At 37.4% G+C, this 16,181-nt stretch overlaps 1 protein-coding gene across 1 annotated transcript in view; it reads left to right on the plus strand.

Moving 5' to 3' along the window:
- Nucleotides 1–16,181, plus strand: part of ITGA8 (integrin subunit alpha 8) — a gene marked incomplete at its 5' end in the record, with an annotated part of 204,220 nt that overhangs the window by 64,643 nt on the left and 123,396 nt on the right. Inside the window, 2 exons of the mRNA XM_021714558.1 lie at nt 11,332–11,537; nt 14,770–14,961. Of these exons, the coding sequence (XP_021570233.1) occupies nt 11,332–11,537; nt 14,770–14,961 (398 nt within the window). The remainder of the gene's footprint in view (nt 1–11,331; nt 11,538–14,769; nt 14,962–16,181) is intronic.

The raw sequence follows: 16,181 nt of genomic DNA on the forward strand, positions 1-16,181 counted from the left end.
CCCATAGAGAAGAAGAAATCATAATATTATTTTTCAGATTGTGATAGGAGATTACAGTTGAGCTTGGACCAAACAGCATGGTGAATTATGGTTGTGTTTAAGTAATTACTTCAACAATAAACATTATTTAACACCCCTTTGATTCACTAAAACTATTTGACAGGTGAATTAACAAATCATTGAGTAAGAAAACCATCAGGTTGAGATGTACTGATTATCTATCCAACAAATATTGTTGAAATAATGACTATGTGCCAGCCTTTGTTCTTGGTGTCCAGAAACAAAGGTGGATACAACAGATGGGGTCTCTGCCCTCAGGGAGCTCATATTTTCATAGAAAGCAAATATCTGAAGAATCCTTGCTATGTTCCAGGGTCTGGGCTAAACACTTTAGACACATCTTTGATAGATATTTTCTGTGACCTTCACATAGTTATCAAAGTACTTTATATATACATTTTTTTGTGGTGCATGATTGGAGATAAACTTAAGAACTTTTTGTGTCTTTTGGAAAATGTCTTTTTATTATTCTTTTATTGACTGTATACATTTCTTGAACATCTACTGTGTACTATCAAGCTCTGTTCTAGGTGCAGGGGCATAGCAGAGAAATTCATAACTTCATGAAGGTTATACTAGAGTGAAGATGGTGGGAGCTATAGGCAACACAGAAATAAGGGTATTATTAAGACAACAAGAGGGTAGAAAGTAAGCAAGATGTCCTTTAGTAGCTGAGTCAATAAATAAACTGATACATCCAGATGATAGAATTTTATTCAGCACTAAAGATAAATGAGCTATCAAGTTACAAAAAGACTCAGAGGAAATTTATATATGTGTTTTTTTTTATTTTTTATTTTAAAGATGTGGGGTACAATTCAGGATTAAGTATACAAGTGGACATTGTACAGGTAAAGTTTGGGCCTCTCTTTGGTACCCACTTTGCCTGGTTTGAGATCAGGTACTCTTATGGATATTGTGTCCCCACCTCCACCCTGGCAGTATCCTGCTACTACAAATCCCTTTCTTATAGTAAATGTTCAGGGTCCGCCTATGAGTGAGTACATATGGTACTCTGTTCTTTGTTTCTGTGATAGATCACTGAGTATGATAGACTCTAAATTCATCTAAGTTGCTGCGAAGTCTATATGTTTGTCCTTCTTTATGGCTGCATAATATCCCATTGTGTATATGTACCACATTTTTGTTAGCCAGTCCAGTTTTGATGGGCAGCACGGTTGGTTTCATGTTTTTGCTATTGTGAATAGTGCTGCAGTAAACACGCATGGGCAGGTATCTTTTCTGTAGCACAGTAGGGGGATTGCTGGGTCATATGGAAGGTCAATTTCTAGTTTTTTTAGGAATCACCACACTGTTTTTCATAGAGGTTGAACTAGTTTGTATTCCCACCAGCAGTGTAGAAGCATTCCCTTTCCTCAACTGGAAAGAACCTTAAATGCGTATTCCTGAATAATAGAAGCCAATCTGCAAAGTCCACGTACTGTATGATCCTGACTACATGACATCCTGGAAAAGACATAACTGTGGCCAGTGGTTCTGAGGAAGAACAGGGAGATAAACAGGTGGAGCACAGAAGATATTTAGGGCAGGGAAACTACTCTGTAGGATGCTATAATGGTGGATACATGTCGTTATATGTCTGTTAAAGCCCATAGAATTTACAACACCAAGAGTGAACTCAATGTGAACTAGGGACTTTGGCTCATAATGATGTATGGATAGAGGTTCATTTGTACCATTCTGGTGGGGGATGGGATGGAGGAGGCTCTGGGGGGCAAAGAGAGAGTCATGTGGGAATTCTTGAGCTTTCTGCTCACATTTATTTTGAATCTAAAGCTTCTCTAAAATTAAATCCACTAATTAAAATTGAAAACATAAAAACGGAAGGGAGATAGAAAGTATTGGGAAGGATTCGGCCTTAAATTGGGTAGATCAGGAGGGCCTCAGTGACACAACTGAGGAAAGACCTGAGGGAGTCAAGAAACAGCCATGATGATATATTGGGGAGGCATGTTCCCGGTGAAGGAGCATAGTGCAGATTCCCCAAGGTAGGAGCCCCCAGTATAGCTGAGGAATAGCAAAGAGACATAGAGAGTGAATGGCGGGAAACCAGATCCTGAAGGTGTGTAGGCCGCTGCATTTACTCCAAACCACTGCACTCGCTGCCACACAGGCTGTGCCATGGACCACAGTGAGTGTGTTTCCAAGAAGAATACAGCATCCTGTGAGCCATGGACATCCCAGGCTTTGGCGGTGTCCTCTGTCTGCCTTGTCTTGATGGCCGTGGGGCCTTCTGGAAACCTGTCGCCATGAGCCAGATGAGGCAGGCCAGTAGGCTGATCCAGAGTAAAAACATTAGAGGAAATAGCAGTAGCTGTGCTCCGGATATATTTTGAAGTTCTGGTTGAATGCCAGTCTTAACATGAAAGCAGGTAATTTAAAATTAAATTGCTTTATCGTCAGTTATCCGAGTAGTTTAAAGAAAGTAACTGTTAGGCCCGCCATTCAAGATTTCCAACTTGCTGTTGGGTATGGTGGCTCATGCTTGCATTCCCAGCACTTTGGGAGGCCGAGGCAGGAGGATGGCTTGAGGCCAGGAGTTCGAGACCAGTCTGGGCCACATAGCGACACCTCCGTCTCTATGAAAAAAGAATTTATATACATGAAACCAAGATTTCCAACTTGGATAGACTACTTGTTATCAAAGCCTTTTAGTAATTTAGATAGAAAATAACTGACGAAGAACTTGAAGCCCAAACAAGGCATGCCATCCAGAGTTAGTAAGCCTATTCTATGGTGAAAACAAGAAATCAACTTGGATGGACCTAGAGACCATAATACTGAGTAATCTATCACAGAAACAAAGAATTGAGTATCACACATGTTCTAACTCATAAGCGGACCTTGAACAACTATCATAATACTATAAGAAAGGGATTGGCGGTAGTGGGAAACTGCTGGGGTGGAGGGACACACCTCATCAACAAGGGTACCAGCATAATGAACATTTGTATGACTAACCCTTAGTTGTACCCCACATCTTTAAAATAAAATAATAAAATAAAATAAATCCTACTATGGCCTTTCAGATACACACAGACACATTTCTCTCAACTCACAGTCACATAGTAATTCCTTTGCCATACAGATTTACTCCACGTGTTCCCTCCCATAGGCCACTCCAGTTTTGAGACCTTGTGACTTTTCCCAGGTTTCACAATATGCCCTGCAGGGCAATCTCTCCTTCCTGGAAACATGCTCATTCTAGTCCATAACAAAGTTTTGTGACAATGTTTATAGTATAATTTTTTTTTTTCTACGTTAAGAGAAAAAAAATCTTGTAGGGAAAGGAGCTCATGTGTTTCCTGCTGATCAAAACAACATGGTCGTAACAAACACAGGACTTTTCAAGTGATAATTTGTTCTTTCTTGGTGTTCTTAAAAATTGTTATGCATACTCTTTCTTTTTTATTGGGTAGTGTTTTCTGAATTCTTTAGATCTCAATGAAGAATATGTCCTTTAACGTAATATTGCCATCCATAAAGGTAAAGGGCTCGCAGAGTCACAGTCTGTATAGCGTGCTGTTTTTAATTACTTGGATGCTATGTAAATTCAAGGTTCTATGATAAATAAGTATGCTCTGGAAGCAATTGAGATTGGTCAAAGAAAGATCCCAGATAAAGATACACAACTCAAATAAAGTCTGGAGTAACCATAATGATGATATATATAGTATATTTATAGAGTGAAAAAAATCATTTGGCTAGATAATTTTTCATGGTTCAGAAGTAAGGACTCCCCACATACACATTTATGGGATTAAACCAGACTTTTCTGTCTCCAACCAGGAGATAATTAAGTACTATTGTACATGAAGTTATCTAGCAAACATTCTTTGAAAACTTTTATCTTCCACAATGCCAACAAAAGCCAGGTCCCTACGAAGGTTCCAAAATCTCAACATCAGGAAAAAAGAGTGTCAATAAGTGACCAAACACGTAAACTGGTGGAAATTTTTTCCAATTTTTTTAAATTAAGAAAAATCTCCCAGTATGATGAGTGGACACCAAACATTTTGTCTCAACAGTTGTGTGTATGCTGGTTGGTGGTTGACATTATCAAACCTGTGATGGTTTTGAAAATATAAACAAGCTGGCAAAATTATCTTCAGTTTATTTATCTTAAGACAGCCAGTACTATAAACTTTGTCAATGTAAACTTAGAAATTTTCTGGACAAACTTGTTAACAACACAAATGGAAATGGCATTTTTTAATGTTGTGCCCAAGTAAACAAATCTGTTGGATTTTTTTAAATGTTTGCTTTCCTTTATGGCTTTTGAATCATATCATATTTATACTATTTAAGAAATTCACAGGTTACAATTTAATCTATTGACCATTTTCTACACTCCTACTGTTTATAGCTTCTGCAGGGCCAAACAGAGTTAAATTTATTAGATTCTTAGCAGTTAATAAACTTGAGAGCAATTTAAAGAAAAATCTATTTGAAAGGAAGTAGCTGGTCGGGCATGGTGGCTCAGCCTGTAATCCCAGCACTTTGGAGGCCGAGAAGGGAGAATTGTCTGAGCCCAGGGATTCAAGATCAGTCTGGGCAATTTGGTGAGACCTCATCTCTACAATAAATCACAAAAATTAGCTGAGCATGGTGGCATGCATCTGTAGTTCCAGCTACTTTGAAGGCTGAGGTGGAAGGATTGCCTAAGTCCAGCAGGTTAAGGTTGTGATGGCCATGAGCCTGCCACTGCACTCCAGCCTGGGCAACAGAGTAAGACTCTAACTCAAAAAAAAAAAAAAAAGTAAGGAAGTAGCTTATAGCTTTGGGTGACTATGTTTTTATGCTAGATTTAGTTCATGTATGTACATTCATACAGTATGTATCATTATGATAAAATTAGGTAGAAAATCTAGAAAAATAAATCATAAGGAAGTTGTAGACTAAATTAATTTCTGTACTTCGGTTGGTAAGTTACATTAGTCCTTTCCTATTATCATAAAACAATTAGGTTGATATCTATCTACTCTATAGTCTACTAATCTACATTCTTTTAACAAATAACAAATAACTACATTCTGAATATTAGTCATGGTTACTAGCATGCAGAACGTATTGCTGGGGGAAAAAAGAAACAGAAAAGTTTATATGTTAAATCAGTACATGACTGAGTCTGTTTTTGGTTGTTATAAGTGGATACCTCAGGCTGGGTAACTTATAAAGAAAAGACATTTATTTCTTACAGTTCTAGAGGCCGAGAAGTCCAAGGTCAAGGGACCGCATCTGGTGAGGGCCTTCTTGCTGGTGGGGACTCTGCAGAGTTTCAGGGTATTGAAGGGTCACAGGATGAGGGACAAGAGCATGCCAGCTCTAGTCTCTATTCCTCTTCTTATAAAGCCACCAGTCCCATCTTGGAGCCCCTCCCTGATGACCTTATCTAATCCCAATTACCTCCCAAAGACCCTACGTCCAAATACCATCAACATATGAATTTCAAGATTGAGTTTCCAACACATGAGATTTGAGGGACATATTCAAAGCATAGTGACCTATTTATCCCATTTGGCCATAGAAAACCTAAGTTCAGGTTCTTCATATTGAATATTTTCATTGGTGGACTTTCTCACACTTTCTCTCTTTATCACTCTATTTATGTTTTGCTTTTGAGGAAAATATTTGTAATGTTCTATCTCAAGCCACATGTGAGGGATGAGATTATGAGAGCCTGACATTATATTAGATGATCAGCGTGGATTTAGACATTAAAAAGAGACCAGAGTAAGACCTGTGTGAATGCTAACAGAGACTTAAAGAAAACTCTACTTAAATATTTGACATGTCAGATAAAAACGAAGTTTAATATATACATTTCTACTTTTATGAAATGCCTTTATATCATAGCTTAGATATCATCCAGACCACCAACATGATCCAGAGAATACAATTTTTAGTGAACACCATATCATTAACTATTTCTTGCTCATTTTTCCTTTTTTTAGATTAAAAATCACCAATACATTTTTAGATTTCTCTATATTTACATATGTATTCTTTTTAAATGGTATCCAACCTATTATGTACTAATACCAGAAGATTAATAAAAATACCCTTATTAATAAATAGTAAAGTACATAAAACATTTTCAAACTTTAAGCTTGAATTGGGTATACTCAAAAAAAGAATTTGACAAACATTTTGAAATAGCTTGATGGCAGACGTAATCTACTACAATGGTTTTTCAACCATTTGATGCCTATGGTCCATAATTAGAAATATATTTGACATTGCAACTCAGTATACACACACACACACAAACACACACATACACCTGAAACAAGTTTCACAGAACAGTATTTTTCCTTATTATATATAATGCATTCATTCTATTTTCTATTTTTTAAAATTTAAAAAATGTTGGTCAAGACCCATAAAATTGATTTCACAATCCACTAGTGGGTTGCAAATCAAGATTTAAAACACCAGCCCAAACAATAATTTCTATTGTGACTCTTAAGTGTTATTATATAAGATAATATTTATAATAAGTGCAAAATATTCTACAAGGCACATGGTACCAATTGAACCCAAGACTGCTAATGTCTCTCAACCCTATGAGAACACAATTATAAATTAAGAACAAATGCCTCTGTTTCTTTTTGGAGTTTGGAACATTTTAGGAGACTTACACTTAAGTATCTAGGGCAATATATGTCTAAGGAAATAAATCAGTGCTGTCCTATTTCTCCAGGATTCAAGAATTCCAAGGATATGTTAGTCTTTTATAATAAGTTTAATAATTTTGTTTATTTCTAGAACTAATTGTTGGCAGTGAGAATTGTATTGGACCAATTGTGTCAGTCTCATGTATGTTCTTACCCTAACGGACCAATTATACAGCTTTATTCCTTCACCATAGAATGAGAAAATGGTCCTGCTAAATTCCTGCAGGAGAACCAGTGATTTCAGATGTTTGATTTAGAGGCCATAAGGCAGCCACACACACAATTAGGTATTTAACAAGTGCCTCTCATACTGACAATAATAATATCAACAACAGAGGCAACCAAGGCGCCTCAGAGTTGAGTCAAGGACTGAAAGAGTCCAAATCCTGGCACTCCTTTTAGCCTGGAGCATGGCAGTGTGACCGTGTGACAATGTGACAAGCAGTAGGATCTTTTTTCAAAATAAGAAAATGTAGTTGCAACATTTTCAAGAAAACATTTTACCTGAGTTTACAAACCCAACTTCTGGTTTGGAATTTGGGGCCAAAATAATAGCTATTTCTCAGGTCTATCAAACCCACAGTCCCTCACTTCCTTGGTAAAGTTGGGGCGTTTGGAAATGGCCCAAAGTGCTGGCCCGTATGTTTCATCTCCTCTGTGGGTAGACACGTAAAAGTAGAAACAAGATGAAGAGTAACCTTGGGATAGTCTGGGGACTCTTCACCTTGTTTCTGTTTTCTACTAAGGTGGGAGGGAGAAGGCAAGCGCACATTGCTTTTTAAACAAAAACTCTTTCCATTCACATTGTTATGACATCTGAAAATACTTCTTTTTTTTTTTTTGAGCTGAAGTCTCACCCTGCGGCCCAGGCTGGAGTACAATGGTATGCTCATGGCCACCCCAGGGTTGACCTGCTGGGCTCCAGTGATCCTTCTGCCTCAGCCCTCCAAGTAGCTGGAACTACAGGCATGTGCTGCCACATCCAGCTAATTTTTTTATTTTTTGTAGAGCCGAGGTCTCACCAAGTTACCTGGGCTGTTCTTGAACCTGCAGGCTCAGGCAATCCACTTGCCTCGTCCTCCCAAAGTGCTGGGATTACAGGCTGAGCCACCGAGGCTGGCCAACATCTGAAAATAGCTCAACAGCTAGCCCAATGCCTTTATAATAGCTACTATTTATTAAATGCTACAGAGAGAGAGAGAGAGAGAGAGAGAGAGAGAGAGAGAGAGAGATTTCAGGCAATGCTTCCAAAGAAGTAGCCTATTTCTGCATTATCCACATTTTAGAGAGAGAGCGTAGAGGAACTTCTTCAATATGACACATCTAGTTACTAAAAGAAATGTTACTAAAAGAAATGTTAAATCTAGATCAGTATGATACCAAACTCATAATTTTCCTCATATTATCTGGATTCAACTTAAATTTTGTGGGTATCTATTATTTTTTTTTAATAGGCTTTTTCTTTTTTAGTGCAGTTTTAGGTTTACAGAAAAACTAGGTGGCAGGTAGAGTTCTCGTATACTTTCTCTCCTCTGCCTCAGTTTCCACTATTAGCATCTTGCCGTGGCGTGACCTATTTCTTATCACGGGTGTGCTCTTTGTGTCGTAGTTTTATGGGTTTTGCCAAATGCATGTTGCCATGTTACAATTTCATACAGAGTAGTTTCACGGCCCTAAATGTCCCCTGTGCTTCTTTTGTTCATTCCTCTCTGCTCCCCCTCTCCCACCAATCACTGATCTTTTTACTGTCTTCCTAGCTGTGCCTTTTCCAGAGCGTCATATAGTTAGGATCCTACAGTATGTAACCTCTTCAGATTGGCTCCTTTCACTTAGCAATACGCATGTAAGTTTCCTTCATGTCTTTTGTGTGTGTGTCTTGATAGCTCATTTCTTTTAATTGTTGAATAATATTTCATTGCATGCTGTACCTCAATTTGTTTATCTATTCACCTATTGAAGAGTATCTCGGCTGCTCCCAAGTTTTGTCAATTATGCTGCTTATATTTGTGTGGAGGTTTTTGTATGGACATATGTTCTAAACACACTTGGATAGCTACTCAGGAACACAATTGTGGGAGCATATGATAAGCCTATGTGTAGCTTTGTGAGAAACTGCTAGATTCTCTCCATTCGGTGCTGTCAGTGTTTGGAATATTAGCTGTTCTAAGATTTGTGGTGGTATCTTGATGTTTTAATTTGCAATTCCTAATGATATATGACACTGAGGATCTTCTCGTATGCTTGTTTGCTACATGTGTATTTGTTGATGAGGTGTCTATGCAAATCTTTTGTCCAATTTTTAATGGAATTGTTTCTTTTCTTATTGTTCTTACTGGATATTGTATATATAACACAGATTATGTATAGTAATGATAGTACATAATAATAACAATATACTATATATGTGATTGTTACATGCTGTTGTTATTTCATAGTGCTGAGTTTGAATAATTCTTTGTATATTTTACCTTTCCAATTAAATTTGTTGGAATCCCCCCAGAACCAAGCACACCCGGGCCACTCACTGCTCCTTGAATCCACTCAGGGGCACTTGCCTTAGCTCAAATACTGTCACCTGGAAAGCCTGTCTCTAGATCTACCTGTCAGGATCCCACCCACGTCCAATGACATCTCCTCCATGGAGCCTTTCTTAGTTACCCCCAGACACCCAGCCTCTCCCTTGTCTGGTGTCCCCAGCGTCAATTTGGATATCTCATATTATTTTTCCCAATCTGCCTTGTTTATAGTTAAATGAGCAACAATTTAACCTAATGTGTAAATTAATTGGGACCCAATGGGCTGGTCTAATAATAATCATTGCATTATTTAAATCACTTGTCATAGTATCTTAAACATAGTGGATTTACAAGATGTCTATTGACTCAGAATGAGAAATAGATAGTAGATAAACACCAAAGGAAAGGCAAAAAGTCAGGGGAGATTAAAACAATGTCAGAGCGATTGTCTGCTCAGGTCTTAAAGGAAGTTTCTTGTTCTCAGTAATTGCTCCCACTTCATCCCTGCCTTTTGATACTAATAATGTTAAAGACCTACATGATACATGGTATAGAATTTATTAATATTCTTCATATAAATTTATGTTATTTATGCATTTAATTAATGCAGTTACTTTATTTGATGATGATGATGTTCTTTATATGTCACCTTATTATTTTATATATTACTTATATAATACACAACATATTAATATAGTTATATGAATAATTATATATTAATAGCATACTGTTTTATATATTATAAGCAATTCATAAATATAAATAACATACTGGATGATATAGAGTATTAATTTTATATATTCCATATAATGATATATAAATGTATAGCTAATATACATTGTTATACTATTAATATACATGAATGATATGTAACTAAATTAATGATAATAATTAGTAATTAGTTTACTTGAAAATTTCAGCATATTACCTAATCTACATAGGCATAAAAGTCAAGTGCAAATTCGTGTTCCTACCTCAGGTTTTCCTTCAGATTGTTGTATCTGCCTGGATAGAGCTGTCTGCAGACTCACTTTATTTTTTTTGTTATTATTTTTTTTAAAAGGTGATTTAGCATGTTTATTTACTTCAATATTCTTTAAGATTTCCCAGTATGAAATTTTGCAATAATCTTTTCTGGAATATCAAAATTATTTACAATATTTATACATACTTTCTTAACAGATTCACTTTAGTAGAGGTCTTTAGTATAGATCAAATTGCATATTTTGACTGGTAGGACTTTCAAAAAGTTTGAAATAAAAACCATACATGCCTATGTTTACAAATAACCAATAGTTAGAAGGCTTATGGCAAAGAAAAATTTTCCTGTCCTATTTTTTCCTGCCCTTCTGGCTCTGTGAAGGAAACCTCTTTAAACACTTTTGTTTTTTAATCTTCTGATGTTTATGCCTTTCTCTCTAAATAATTTGTGTAGGTGTCTGTTTCTTAAATTTTTCTAACCTTAAAAATTATCTATTAGTTTTCTGCTATAATCTACATAAATATAATCTACATTAATGATCTACATAACTAGACATTTTCAACTGGGATGAAAAATTTGTTTTCTCCCTTTCTAGCCACCTTACACATCTCTGGCCTCTGTTTTATTTAACTAGAGGTAGCAAAAGGAAAGGGAAGAACAAAATTGATTTTAAACATTATTACTGCAAGAAAACTGCATAATTTAAATGTATGGTCCTATAAATTATAGACTATTATCTACTTTCACAAAAACCTTTTTAGGCATTGATGTGTATTCTGCGTGTAACTACAGTTTCTGGAAATGGACTAAAAGACTGAAAAAGGTGAAATATCTGTGGTTTTCTTAAAGTAGTCATTTTTAACATAACTAAAAAGTTGTATGATAATTGAACAACTCTTCTTTTCTTACCATTCTAGTCTATAGACATAACAAAGCAATGAAAGAAATATGATTATTGTAAATTGACTCTCAGAAAAGTGAAAATACCGAAGAAATGTACTAATCGAGTTGATAACAAACGAAAGACAACTCTCGTATCTGTCAGTGCACTGACTGCTCTTTTTATTCCCTACAGAATGGATGACATCCTAGTTGGGGCACCCCTCTATATGGAACGAGAATTTGAGAGTAATCCCAGAGAAGTAGGGCAAATCTACCTGTACTTGCAAGTGAGCTCCCTCTTCTTCAGGGACCCCCAGGTGCTCACCGGCACTGAGACTTTCGGGAGATTCGGTAGTGCTGTGGCACACTTAGGAGACCTGAACCAAGATGGATACAACGGTAATTTAAACCCATGTGTGAAAGTCAGTTATACATCATAATTTCATGTTACGATTGCACAAAGAAAACAATGACTATTTTAAACAGTGGTGTATGGGGGTACAGTTATTATTGCTTTATTTTTTTTGAGTTGGAGTCTCACTCCGTGGCCCAGGCTGGAGAGCAGTGGCACATTCATGGCCACCCCAGCGTTGACCTACTGGGCTCTGGTGATCCTTCCTCCTCAGCCTTCCAAGTAGTTGGAAATACAGGCACATGCTACCACACCTGGCTGATTTTTGATTTTTTTTTTTTTAATTGTAGAGACAAGGTATCACCTAGTTGCCTGGGCTGTTCTTGAACCTGTGGACTTAGGCAATCCACTTGTCTTGGCTTCCCAAAGTGTGGGATTACAGGCTGAGCCACTGATCCCGGCCTATTGCTATTTTTAATAAACTACCATAGATCTCATGGCAACTTTATGTTTTGACTACATGGAAATTTTCTCAAGTTTGCTTTCATCTGTCTTGTAATAGCTCTCAATAGTGGCAGCAGACACTTATAAAATTGATGTTTGGATTTGGTGACCTGAAAAGAACTAAAGAATCTTTTATATAGAGAGAGTCAAGCCAAATATATGCAACTATATTGCCTCTGATTAACCTGTATCGGTTATGTATAGATTATGCTGGCTTTATTTTGGTCTGTAAACTTCACCTTAAAGGTAACTTCAATGTCTATAAAAAAGGACAATTAAACCCTTAGCTTAGGCTTGTAGTTCTTCAAGTTAGAATTGTGAATCCCTTCTAAGTACCCTCTCCTCAGAAAGACATGCACATTCACACAAAATTTTGCATACATTTTCAAGACCTTTAGGTTAAGGATGGAGGTACAGTGGGTTTCTTGATTGAAGTCAAGGTAGTCGCAGGAATTTGCTCTAACAAAAGTAGCCTCAGGGGTATTGACAGCGGATCAGAATTCATTGTAGCGTTGAAATGTTATTGTGCTCTTAAGATTTCTTTGAAGAAACAGTTCTCAGTTAGTAATTTTTAAAGTCTCATAAAGCATAAGTACATATTAAAAACTTATGGTTCCAGAGAAATTTTTTTGTTAAAGTTCACCTTTTAGTGACTTGCTGCTTTCCAAAACTGCCCCCTGCCTGATCACCCGAGTGAAATACATAAGGCTGGCCATTGTTCTGTTAAGCACCAGCCAGGCCATGTGTTCTTTGAGTTATGGCCGCCATGTTTCCTAACTTTGGCCCCCTCCCTTACCATGGGGAGGTGAGTCTCCTCTCTCTCTCTAATTTACTTTCTAAGTAAACTATATTTTCTAATCTAAAAAAAAGAGAAATACACAATGCTAAATTATCTATGGCATTATCTTTTAAAGTCATATTTTCTTCTATTTGCCTTTTTCTCTCAAAACTTTCATATTTTTTAAAACTAAGAGAAGCGTTTTTAATGACACAAAAGGGGAGTTTAGCCTTTCTGAGCTTTGATGTCCTTGAGTGTAAAGAATGTAAAATCATGCCAAGCTCAATGAGTAAATGAGGGGACAGAGGTTAAGTCACTGGCTTAGAAGAAGTAAAGAAAATATTCCTTCTCTCCCGCCACAGGACAATATCTTTATTTTCTACCACAACCTGAGTTTTTGGGTCACTTATCCTTACCTGTTAAAAACAAGTGAAGCCAGACTCGGTGGCTCAGCCTATAATCCCGCACCTTTGGGAGGCTGAGGTGAGTGGATTGCCTGAGCCCGCGGGTTCGAGACCCGCCTGGGCAACTTGGCGAGACCTCATCTCTACAATAAATCAAAAAATCAGCCGGGCGTGGTAGTGCATGCCTGTAATTCCGGCTACTTGGAAGGCTGAGGCGGAAGGATCGCGGAAGCCCAGCAGGTCGAGGCTGCGGTGGCCGGGAGCGGCCACTGCACTCCAGTCCGGGCGACAGAGTGAGACTCCAACTCAAAAACAAAAACAAAAACAAGTGGATTTATATGCCTCATTAACATAGTGAACATAGAGTCTCAGTGTATTCAGGCTTATCCACACATGAGAACATATACTGTAGTCCACTGGGGCGGACTATTATGTTAGTTGGGTTATTAGAACATAAGTAAGTATATCTTCTTCAAACACAACTAAGTACTTACAGTACTGTTCAAGACAATCCGGACAAATGTATGGAAGGTCAATGGCATATTGAAGTAGAGTCAGGTGACAGAACTCTTGCTAGGCTTTCCAATATGAATGAGTTTTCCTGCCTCATGGGACTAGGTAACTATTACATGTTGCAACCTTTGCGAACTCTGATTTTACTTTTTTTTTTCTTGAAACAAGAATTTCCTAGGGACCCTGCTAATGTACCTCACCTGGTCCCCCTAGCCCATGATCTGTAATCTCATCCGGCAGCTCGCTCCTGCCACTCCTCAAATAGGACAAGCTCCTTCTGCCCTTGGGCCTCTGTGCAGTGGTTGCTTCCACTTGAGTGTTCTTCCCTCTGATTTTCACGTGGATGGTTCCTTCTTGTTCTTAAACTTCGGTTTAAGCGCCAGCCACAGAGACACATTGTCTGACCACCTTTGGCCAGGTGTGGTAGTTCACACTTGTAATCCCAGCACTTTGGGAGGATGAGGAGGGAGGACCACTTGAGCGAGTTCAAGACCAGTCTGGGCAACATAGTGAGACCTCATCTCCACAAAAAAATTAAAAAATTAGCTGGCACAGTGGTGCCCACCTGTAGTGCCAGCTACTCAGGAAGCTGAGGCATAAGCATCACCTGAGCCCAGGAGGTCGAGGCTCCTGTGAGCTATGGTCATGCCAGTGCACTCCATCCTGGGCGACTGAATGAGACCATGACTCAAAAAATAAAAATAAATAAATAAAAATACAATGAAAACAGCAGTCCAACCACTCCCTGTTGTATTCATATTTTTAAGATTCTCTATATGTCATTTATCACTTTTGATATTTTCTTGATGATTTCTCTCTTCAAATTGTCTATTACTTATACTAGAATATAAGCTTTCTAAAAGTAGAACCTTTGAGTATCTGATTTACTGTTGTACCTACTGCATCTGTTAGATGGATAAAAGATAATAAATAAATTGCTGTTGTTGCAAAGTCTACAGAATTTTCATGAAAAACATAATAAACCCTTTGGACTTTATGATATTGTTTTTCATTTTACTGAATGCTATATCTAAAACAACATTATTTTTTTTTGAAAACTATGTTTCTGTGTCTCTGTAGACATTGCCATCGGTGCACCCTTCGCAGGCAAGGATCAAAGAGGCAAGGTGATCGTTTACAATGGGAACAAGGACGGCTTAAACACCAAGCCTTCCCAAATTCTGCAAGGAGTGTGGGCCTCGCAGGCTGTTCCTTCCGGATTTGGCTTTACTTTAAGAGGAGATTCAGACATAGACAAGAATGATTACCCAGGTAAGGTTTTCTTTCTTTTCCCACATGAGAGCCACTTCCTGGATAGAGTCTATTCTCTGGAAAACGCATCATGTGAAAACAGTTCTATCCTACAGAAGAAGGTCAGGTTTAAACATGGCACAGGTTTTTTGTGAATGATTCCAGAGTGACTTTCATGAGAATTTGAAGGAAGACAAAACAAACACTCCCTTTCCTGTCAAGAGCAGTGATAGAAAGGCAAGCTGGCTTAAAAAATTGCATTGGATGTAACTTGTCAATTTCACAACCCAACCTTTCATTTGAAACTACTTAGTACTATGGCCTCTGTTGACAAAGACAGTTTGCATCAGACACCTTTCTGGAGCACTGTATCCTATAATTCCCTTTTGAGCTCATATTTTCTATTGATGAATGTATGTACCTCAGTGATTCTGTCATGAAGCTCATGTTTTTAAAGCATAAATATTTTTCCTACCATATTTTGTAGTTTTCCAAAGATAGATTGAATATTTTAAAGTGGAGAGAAAATAACTGACTCATGATAGGAATCATAAACTTTTTTATTATCTAATTCCTATTGAGGGCACAGGGAAATTCATAAAGCACAGATAGATCATTCATATTTAGTGTATGCGATATGAAAATATGGATTTGTCTCAAAGGATTATTTCAGTCATCAGAATTTTCAGCAGAGAACATTAGACTACTTGGTTTTATGGTTTGATTTTCATTCTTGTGTTGGTTATTTTAAGATGGTTTCAATAAGGACTTAGAAATCATTAATAGTTAAATGACAGCTTCAACTATTTATGAGAACCCTGTCTCGTTTCACCAGCCCCTCCCCTAATTGGGAATTTTCCATATGTAGAGCTTTTTTCTGGTTTGGGGCAGCAGTCCAATGAGCTGACTGCCTAAATATACATCATTAATTTCAATTCTTTGGCTTTCTCTTCTCCTCTGGGGTTAGGCAAAAAGGATACCGCAACATAGTCTTATAAATTTGCCAGAAACCTTGCATGACACTAACACAGAAGTCATAGTGGGCTCAAAGCAAATTTGGTCTTATACTGTATACTAATGCTTTCTACTTGTGGAAATTCCAAGATCATTTAGTTAAATGTCTTTTCTTAGATTACATTATACTTGTCTAATCAGTGATGGTTAGTTGTTTTTACGGGGTGCGTTTCTCATACATAACATATCTGAATTTAAAATAATTTAAAAATCTGGATTCCTTATGT

The sequence above is a fragment of the Carlito syrichta genome, unplaced genomic scaffold (assembly GCF_000164805.1).
Source record: "Carlito syrichta isolate Samal-C Ts95f unplaced genomic scaffold, Tarsius_syrichta-2.0.1 Scaffold305668, whole genome shotgun sequence".
NCBI classification, from domain to species: Eukaryota; Metazoa; Chordata; class Mammalia; order Primates; family Tarsiidae; genus Carlito; species Carlito syrichta.